This window comes from Phaseolus vulgaris, chromosome 9, assembly GCF_051622355.1.
Source record: "Phaseolus vulgaris cultivar YP4 chromosome 9, ASM5162235v1, whole genome shotgun sequence".
Taxonomy (NCBI): domain Eukaryota; kingdom Viridiplantae; phylum Streptophyta; class Magnoliopsida; order Fabales; family Fabaceae; genus Phaseolus; species Phaseolus vulgaris.
Genome location: NC_143506.1, coordinates 24,568,173 through 24,578,484, shown reverse-complemented (window position 1 = coordinate 24,578,484; position 10,312 = coordinate 24,568,173). Strand labels below are relative to the sequence as shown.

General features: G+C 36.5%; 1 protein-coding gene across 2 annotated transcripts; it reads right to left on the bottom strand.

Annotated features, from left to right (window-relative positions):
- Positions 1–443: 443 nt before the first annotated feature.
- On the bottom strand, positions 444–9,191 carry GONST1 (golgi nucleotide sugar transporter 1). Of its 2 annotated transcripts, XM_068624407.2 has the most exons (9): positions 9,136–9,191; positions 8,785–9,028; positions 8,539–8,678; positions 4,430–4,559; positions 3,576–3,674; positions 1,951–2,105; positions 1,635–1,751; positions 1,066–1,163; positions 444–916 (listed from the first exon to the last, which is right to left on the bottom strand). In XM_068624407.2, the coding sequence occupies exons 2-9, from the start codon at positions 8,998–9,000 to the stop codon at positions 858–860; spliced, it is 1,014 nt and encodes a 337-aa protein (XP_068480508.1). In that variant the 5' UTR covers positions 9,001–9,028; positions 9,136–9,191; the 3' UTR covers positions 444–857. The 2 variants fall into 2 exon arrangements, with proteins under 2 accessions (XP_068480508.1, XP_068480506.1); XM_068624405.2 differs by lacking the exon at positions 9,136–9,191 and having other exon boundaries at positions 8,785–9,044.
- Between the last annotated feature and the right edge of the window lie 1,121 nt (positions 9,192–10,312).

Sequence of the window (10,312 nt, the reverse complement as noted above, 5' to 3'; positions counted from 1 at the left end):
ATCTAAAACAAGTTATAATTCAGTACTTTTACCTAACATACAGATTTTTTTCTGCGTAGCGATTTATTTATTTTTGTTGCATTTGAACAGAAAATGTTGATATCATTAACTTGTTATACAGAAAATTTTAAATACTGCTAAAAGATAAGATAAAATGAAGAAAAAAAAATAGTTCTACTATTTTATTTATTTCAAATATATTTTATACAAATTGACTTTTATCACTGCAGCCAAACTTTTTTTGTTTCCATCTTACTTTTTATTTATATTGTATGACACAAAATATTAAGAATATTGCTTTTTTATTGCAAAATATTTTAACTAAACCTAAAAATTTAGATTATGATAAACAAAATTATAAAACTTTCTTTTTATTGCTTTTGAGTCATTAAAAAAAATATCAAAGAACAAATAAAAATTTTCCTTTCAATAAAGAGATCAAATAACAAATAAAAAGGGGGCAAAATATAACCCTTGCCCCAAAAGGCAAGATCAACTTTTTTTTTCTCATTACAATGTTTTCATATCAAACAAATCATAATGTGATGATACATGTGAATAATGAAGTCACATGATACAAATTAGTGGCAAATTTTCCTCCCAATGTGAGCCAATGCAATGAATCCAAGCAAAGACTTCCTCAAAAGATCCCAAAACTGTCCCTTGGAGAAGAAATCATGAACCATCCCCAAGTTGGATATATAAAGGGGGGAGAGTCAGTTTAGCTGATGCCATCTCTTGACAACACCTCACAGGCTTGAAGTGCATGTCCAACTTAACCCAGAAATCAAATTTCTTAGATGGGAATAATCCCTTCTAGTGTAAACATTAATTATCACGTAGGCCTTTGCTGTTCTTCAGGATTGAGATCTCTCCCTGATTTTGGCTCTTGCAAAAAATACTCCTGCCAGAAGACCTACAATTGCATTTCTACTTTAGTGATGAAACAAAATGTAATACAAAGGCAAGCTAATGCACTTTATGGGAATAATAATAATTATAAAAACAACCATGATGAAAGTGACAATAGTAACACTTCAAGTTCGGTTAATTTAAAGAACTAACCAAACAAAATGCTAGCAGAGTTCTCCAAACTAGTAGGAACTTTGAAGAGAAGGATGCCAGCAATTGAAAGTGGTATCTTGTTCAGTGAACCTACAAGACTGCAGATGGAAAAACTAGTTACATATGTCTAACAAAATTAAAATAGTGGCATTTTCTGATATACCATAACATTAAAGGCTTTGAATCTAGATTTAATAAAAAAAAAATTGTTCCAACAATCTAGGTGCATGGCTCATTATGTAGTCATCACAAAAAATGACAGGGTATGACTTGTTTTGCTTCAAATGAGACACATCCAACACTAAGCCAGAGAGCCCTAGATAGAGCAGTAAAGGCACTATTCTAAGCCAAAGCACACACACAGGCATTGCCAATAACATGTAAAACTACTTCAGACACACATTTACCATCATGAGTTCTGCTAATATAATATCCATGAGGTTCAATTTCAAAAGAAAGTGTCAGGGAACTGTAATGTATCTATATTTTAATTTATCGCATTAACATATTGGAAATAGAAGGTGGTTAAGGTAAGGATTATTCTCTCTCTTTTGGGGGAGGGAGCTCACCTGTAAGTCGTAGCTCCAGTCTGATGAAGAAACCACATGGATGTAAAGCTGATTGCTAGACCCAAAATTCCACTAAAGGTCATCACCAACCAAAAGCTAGGCAATCTCAGAAGTGGCCTGTAAATTGAAATACATAATTTTAAATAGTATTAGAAAAAGAAAGACAGTAAGTATCTTTTTACTTCGGTTGTCAGACATAACCTAAACAATTTATGACATAAAAACACCTTTTTGAGATTCAAGATATGTGTTTCTATAAAAATTTATAAAAAAAAACAGCGAGGTAAAATTGGGAAAAGTATAGGAAATAACTTACGTTCTTAAGAGATAATCCACCTCATTGAAAACAACAATCAGGAAAAATCCCAGAGGCAAAGAAAGGGTGTTGTTCAACAAAACCATTGAAAACTCATTTAAATTTCCAGATTTGGTAACTTGCTTTGCTGTATCCATGACCCTACGAAGAGTCAGCTGCACCAATAAAATCAAAACAACTGATAAGCAAACTATACTAAAAGCTAAATTTAATTCAGTGATATATCTACAATTCTACATACACACTTTCTATGACAGTATATTATCCTTTTAAACCCAAAACCAAATTAAACCTCCTCCATGTATATGTAGAAGTAACTAAGTATTATGATTGAAGAAACCCCACAAAAGCAAGTAACAGGTCAAACTGAAAAGTATTGACTCAGTTTTCTCACCAGGAGTAGGTGATGAATAATTTGTCTTCATGTTGGAAAGTCTGATGGATAAACTATTCAATTCAATTTATCCGTGATGAACTATATCAATTCATATATATTTTCATTTAATCTTACTTTTGTCTTTCAACCAAGTCTAAGCCGGTCCTTAGCCAGAGAGAAATGAAAATAACATTTATGGCATATGTTTAGATCATTGTTGAAACTGTTGGGTTTTTTAAGGGGAAAAACTAGGAAGATTTGGAAGATACAAGTCATGTGCAAACCTAAATAAGGAATCATGACGCCACCTACAACCCAAAAACTTTAAATTAATGGATTTATAAATCTTTTTTCTTTATATGTTGCTCTTTTTGCATAATTTTACCCACGTGGAGTCAACACTTGACTTCAACAAACTCTCTGTCAAGTGGACTCCCTTTCACATTGGTTATGCCTAGAGTAAAAACATTCTTTACCCAATCCACATCGGTACTCATCTGAGCCAGTCACTAGGACTAACACCTCTAATACCATTTTGTTGGGTCTTTTCGAGAGGAGACATGGGGAAGATGTAGAACATATAAGTCATGGGCAAACCCACATAAGGAAGCATGACACCACCTTCATCCCAAAACCTTAAAGGCAATAGGTATGCGGGTATGTTGTTCTTCTTACATATTTTTACCCAATGTGAGACTCCAACTCACACTTAACTCCAACAGAATCAACCAAAAATATGAAATGGGGCTGAAAGAATCATAAGAACATTGCAATAAAGATATAAATCTGATATCTTACTACAAAGAATAGGAAAACCTCCTCTGATTACAACACTGCATTGCAGAACTTTGAGGGTTTGCACCTCCTAATGTCCAAAGTCCCCAAATCTCTCACAAATTATCTTAGTCCCTCTTCTCTCTTTTTTTCTACACAAGTGCCCTTCACTGATTGTAGGTAACCAAACTAACTTATAGGTTATCTAATCTGACACAGTGATCATAACCAAACAGTAATAGACTTTAGCAAGACAAAGACATGATTGAATTTATGCATATACAATGATATTAGATTAATATCCTAGCTCTCAAGTCAAAGACTAAAAAGTTATAGTTTTAAAGTTACATCTTCAAGTATTCAGTTGAACTTTCCTTTTAAACATATCCAGGAAGTAATGGAAACCAGAGTGGAAATAAAAAAAATGAAACTTATTATAACAATGAAGCTTAAAATCATAAAACATAATACTCACAGAATATGATGCAGTTAAGAAACAGTTTAGTGTCTGCCAAGCATAGCCAATTGAATTAAAAGAGAGATCAGTAATCCCTCCCGTTATTGCTGAAATGATCTGCAATGGAAAAAAGGACATTCTTTTAGGCTGTTTTATACATAAAACTTGTTAAGGATCCAAATAATGCATAGTTTCAAGAGAGTCTATACAGTAAACAGCTATACGAGTTCAACAAAATAAAAGATGTTTATAGTAAGTGTGAAATCAAAACAGAAAAATCCACACAGTAACAAATGCATTGTTGGTAGCAGGATAGACCCTTGCAAAGTAATCCCCATACAAGCCATGACAATCAAGCAACTACACACTTTCCAGAATGACATAGAATTTTAGGTGAGCCTGACTACCTATGAATATGTTGGAATTTGGTTACTGTTAAGAAATAGACACAAATTCACTAGACCGTAAACCACTCACAAACGCTAAACGATAACGTAAGAAACCGCAAGAACATACAGAAGGTAAATAGGAAAAGTAAACAAAAAATCACAGAGAAATTTACGTGATCGACCGAAACACAGTCTACGTCCACAATTAGAAATTCACTAAGAAAGAATTTGAGATTACAACACAAAGTCTATTTCACTAGTGAACTTTCATAGTGACTACATCCTTGGATAACTATAATTAAACAATACAATTATGTTGGCAAGAGTAGTAGTGATTGTAGGAGATGCAGGCAAAATAAAGAGATTGCAAGGTTCATATTCAAGGGTACAATATCTGAATTTGTTATTCTACATCATAGTCAGGGCTTTGAACAGTCAAAATAAAGGGATTGCAAGATTCAGATGTCAATCTCTTCAACATACCATTAGAAATAGAGCTGCCCAGACTTTGCCTTCGTGGTGCTTCTTGAACAAGTACATTTCACCAAGGGCAGTTATGACATTAGTAACATTCTTCAGGACTGTCACCATGGCTACATTAATGTATTTCAAACTGCACATAATACAAATGGATAAGTAAAAAGACACAGGCAAGCGACTGACAAACTGTTGGGAAAAACGGGTAATTTTCCCACTAAAACAAAACCCTAACAGAGCTACCCGACAAATAATATTGAATAAATAAAGCGGAATAATAAAAGAGATAAAGAGGAAAGAACACACCCTAAAATTGTTAACGGAGTTCGGCCTGTTTAGCCTAATCTCCGAGCACAGCAAAAACAGCTCACTTTTATTACTATGAGAGAAGATATTACAAATTGGGATATATAACGGTGAAGGAGGGGATGTTAATATATAACCCTCAAACCTCCTTCCCAAACAATGAACCCACCGATGTGGGACTTGGGATTAAGCCAAAATCAACAAATCTCCACCTTGGCTTAATTTCAAGTCCCACCTAAAACAAATCTTCTCAAAACATAACAAAAAAACAAACTTTACAGTGCTTCAAATTTGCGCCTCCGGACGCCAACTTCAAATGTGCAAAATATTAACCAAGTCTAAACAATATTCAAACTTGGCCCTTGTAACCACCTTGCCTTGTAGCGAACATCTTCTTTATTAGAAAATTCTTCTTTCTTTGCAAATACCCATTTGCACCCAATTGCCTTCTTACCTCTTGGTAATTGTGCCAACTTCCACGTCTTGTTCTTCTTCAAAGACTGCATCTCCTCTTCCATCGCACCCGCCCAATTACCACTCTCTGAACTCAGAATGGCTTTTGGGTAAGTGGATGGAATGTCATCAACAACTGGAAGTGCATAGGCAACCATATCCATGAAACGAGTAGGCTTCTGAATGTCTCGTCTCTGTCTTCTAACTGCAATTGGCGTTGATTGTTGTTGAGATTCTTGGGTAGGAACCTCTTCCTCATCCGACTCTTCTTCTACCATAGGAGAGTCACTTGTGGTATTTCGTGTTGGGATCACCACTGTCGGCTCAAACTCCACCTGCTTCCGGGCACACTCCACCTGTTGTGGAGTACTATCAGCTCCTTTTGGATTTACCTTCTTTAACATGGCAGATTCATCAAAGGTAACATCCCTGCTGATAATCGTCTTCTTTGCCTCTAGACACCACAAACGGTATCCCTTCACTCCAGGACTAAAGCCCATGAAAAGAGCCTTCTTTGCCCGTGGATCCAACTTTGATTCAATCACATGATAATATGCAATAGAACCAAAAATATGCAAAGAATCATAATCAGTTGTAGGTTTTCCAGACCATACCTCTAACGGGGTTTTGCCATCTATAGCAGATGATGGCAAACGATTGACGAGATGTTGAGCGTATGTCACAGCCTCAGCCCAAAACTCTCTGCCTAACTCAGCATTAGACAACATACAACGAACTTTCTCCACAAGTATCTTGTTCATACGCTCCGACACCCCATTCTGCTGTGGTGTTTTTCTAACAGTGAAGTGCCGAACTATGCCACAATCTTGACATACCTTCAGGAACGGATCACTCTTGTATTCTCCTCCATTGTCTGTTCGGAGAACCTTAATCTTCCTTCCTGTCTGGTTTTCAACTTCAGCTTTCCACTTAAGGAAAATTTCAAGCACATCATTTTTGTTCTTCATAGTAAACACCCAAACTCTCCTGGAAAAATCATCCACAAAAGTGACAAAATAATGCCTACCTCCGATTGACGGAGTCTTGGCAGGTCCCCACACATCTGAATGCACATAATCCAGAATACCCTTGGTATTGTGAATTGCAGTGCCAAACTTCACTCTTCGTTGCTTTCCCAGAACACAATGCTCACAAAATTCAAGTTTGCAAGCCTTCGTACCTTTCAACAATCCTTGCTTGGTAAGAATTTGCAAGGATTTCTCTCCAGCATGTCCCAACCTCATATGCCACAACTTCGTTGCCTCAGCATCCTTCTTAGAGTTAGAAGTTGCTGCCGCTACTGTCCCCACCACTGTACTACCTTGATAGTAATACAAATTGTTCTTTATCACGCCTTTCAACATCACCAGTGCTCCCGAAGTTGCTTTAAGAATTCCATCTCGCATCGTCACAACTAGGCCTTTAGATTCTAAAGCCCCCAATGAGATGAGATTCTTCTTCAACTTTGGCACGTACCGTACATCCCGCAAAATTCTGGTGGATCCATCATGATTCCGCAGCTTGATTGAACCTATCCCGACTGTCTTACATGGATTATCATTACCCATGTAAACAACCCCGCCATCGAGTTCTTGAAAATCAAAGAACCATTCCCGAATGGGACACATATGATAAGTACAACCTGAATCCAATATCCACTCATCTGGATACGATGATGCTGAAAGCGAGACAATTAAAGAGATATCTGATTCCACGTCACTTTTGCATTCTACAACATTTGCATCTTGTGGAGTCTTCCCTTTCTTCTGCAGTTTTGGACAGTCTTTCTTCCAGTGTCCTTTCTCATGACAGAAAGCACACTCATCTTTGGCAACGACTCGACCTTTAGACTTAGACATCCCTCTTCTCTCCTTTGTTTGGCTTTGCTGACGACCTCTTGCCACCAATGCTTCTTCTGATGTCGTTGATTTGGTTCTCATCTTATCCTGCTTTCTTAATTCATGACTATATAAAGCAGAACAAACAGCATCTAACGACACATTCTCCTTCCCGTGAAGGAGCGTAGTCTCCAAATGTTCAAATTCATCAGGAAGAGATGATAACAACATCAAAGCCAAATCCTCATCCTCAAACTTCACATCTAAATTCAACAGGTCTGCTACTAATTGATTAAACATAGTGATGTGTGCATTCATAGTAGTACCTTGTTGGTAGTCAAATCGGAACAACCTTTTCTTCATCAGGAGCTTGTTCTGACCACTCTTCTTCAGAAACTTGTCCTCCAATGCCTTCCACAGTTTGTGTGCAGAAGTCTCGTTTTTTACAGCGTACTTCTGCTCTCTGGACAGGCAGGATCGAATAGTTCCGCATGCCAACCGGTTGATGATGCTCCAATCTTTCTCCTCTACCTCTTTTGGTTTCTCTCCTTCAATAGCAATATCAAGACCCTGCTGAAAAAGAGAGTCCAAGACCTCTCCTTGCCACATGCCAAAATGTCCAGTGCCATCAAATATTTCCACCGCCAATTTCAAGGTGGACACCGGGAACCTCGACCATGATGAAGAGGAGCCCGACACTCTGGATACATCCTTGGCTTCTTCTTCTTGATTTGCCATTACAAACTCAAAATATAATATTCAATATTACAAATAATTTCAAACAACCCAAGGCGAACCTTCGGCTCTGATACCACTTGTTGGGAAAAACGGGTAATTTTCCCACTAAAACAAAACCCTAACAGAGCTACCCGACAAATAATATTGAATAAATAAAGCGGAATAATAAAAGAGATAAAGAGGAAAGAACACACCCTAAAATTGTTAACGGAGTTCGGCCTGTTTAGCCTAATCTCCGAGCACAGCAAAAACAGCTCACTTTTATTACTATGAGAGAAGATATTACAAATTGGGATATATAACGGTGAAGGAGGGGATGTTAATATATAACCCTCAAACCTCCTTCCCAAACAATGAACCCACCGATGTGGGACTTGGGATTAAGCCAAAATCAACACAAACTGCTCTATTGTAATTTCAGTTCATATATTGACACCGGTACAGATAATGTATGCTAAGATCACATGTTGGACGATAAAAAGTTAGAACAGGTTTAGAACTCCATGCTCCTCAAATAAGAATAATTCTTCCCTGAATTTATGCACAATGTTTCCCTTTCATGATTACTCATGTAAACAGAATCCATCAGTACATTCTGCAAAATATTTGTTTAAAACCGACGTAGTTTCACTCCTAGCATTAGACAAGATTAAAAAAAAGGCACACACAAAGCAGTCATAAAGCATCTATGACAAGCATCCCCCTCAGGTAATATAATAATAACCTAAGGAAGGCGAGAACAAAAACATTATAAGAGTCACAAAGTTGAAGACTGCATACCTAAACATACTTGTGACGAGCATTCCAACAAATATAACATTCACAGGCAACCAGACCTTAATCAATCTCCATGTCAACGGCTCGGTTGAAACTAAACCCAGAATACTCAACACGGAAACAATGACAACTGAAATCAAATTCTGCATCCACATAAAATGAGTCACAATCAATCCAGCTCAAGCAACTCCCACATCATTATGCTAAACACAAAGGGGTAAACGATTCAAAGGACACATAATCAAATACCTGGTAAAACATCAAGGATATCCCAGCATTAAAGTCATAGCTGGAAAGTACAAACTTGTTAACCAATATCATGCCACAGGAGGAAAAACAATATGCAAGTCCAGACAAGAAGGCCTGATTGTGGACTTTTACTACCCTTGCACTTCTTTCTTTGTCTTTGTCGAACTTGGAATTTTCCACGTCACGTTGTTCTTCATTGGGAGATGAAGGCATCATTTTCACGTGATCCAGTTATGCCTTAAGCAGAATTGGCTCAACGCAAAAAAAAAAAAAAAAACTTGACAGTTCCACAGTGTTCAAGTTATGGAGCTCAGGATCGACAAGTAAGTAGACACTTGGAAAGGAAAAACCTTTTTCACAAACCCAGATATGATTATGATCGACGAGAAAAACCCATCAAGAATAATCACTGTAATCGTTTTATTGGCGAGAATTGGATTCAAAGGAAGACAAAGAAGCGCTGAAAAATAAATGATGAAATTTGGGGATTAAATGAGCCAGAAACGGCGTTGATGTACGGAGAGAACAAAGAGGGTTTGAGAATTTTGAAAGTGGAAACTTCGTACCAACTTTTGTGGATTTTTCTTTGTTGAGTTTTGTCCTTTTGCAATTCGCCGGAACCGTGGATGGCAAAGATACCCTGTTGCTTGGGTTCGTGATGGCTTTTAATTAAATGTTCTAAAGTCTTCGGCTTGTTTTTGTTTTTTGAATGATGTCAGTTCATTTGTTCCCATTTTCCACGGCTGTTGCTGCTACCATTATTAGCCCTAAGTAAATATTGCAAGCTTAAAATCATGATCACCATGTCTATTGATATTTAATTAAATTGTTAATTTTAACAATAACTATTGTGCAAGTCTGGTAAAGAATCATTTTTAGTTGATTGATAGTATAAAAATTAATACAAAAACCATGGTTATTAAACTAGAGAGATTTTAGTTAAGTCCAACTTGGGAGAAAATGAATATTACTAGATGAATTTTGACTACTTATAAAAACAAGTCTTAGATTGTTTATTATTTATATTTGTGATAAATATTTATTTTATAGAATAGTCCAATAAAGATATTGATTTTTTGGGTTTTTGTTTGCTTCATCATTACCATTTTTCTTTTAACTTTCTAAACTAAACTAACGAAAAAACCATTCTCAGCGGATAAATGTGAAAAAGGAAATCATTTTGTTTTTTATTCGTCAGCAATCACATCAGAAAATTACGCAACTTGTTGTGTAGTTGAGCCGTGGCATGTATGATAAGGGTTGGATATGTACCCATGAAGAAAATGAGATGTACCGAAAAAAACAAGGCGACGCGAAGGTTAGTTGCCACTTTAGAATAATAAGATGTTTGTGTTTGACCCCAAAAACCAAACAACACCAGAATATTCAAAATCAAAAGTATCCACTAACTCAAACCAATTTTTCACATGCTTTTATTGTAGTGGAATTTTACTAATGTTTCTGTTACGCTTCAACTAAGATTATTAAAAATGTCAACATAACATAGTTTCCCTAACTACATGATATT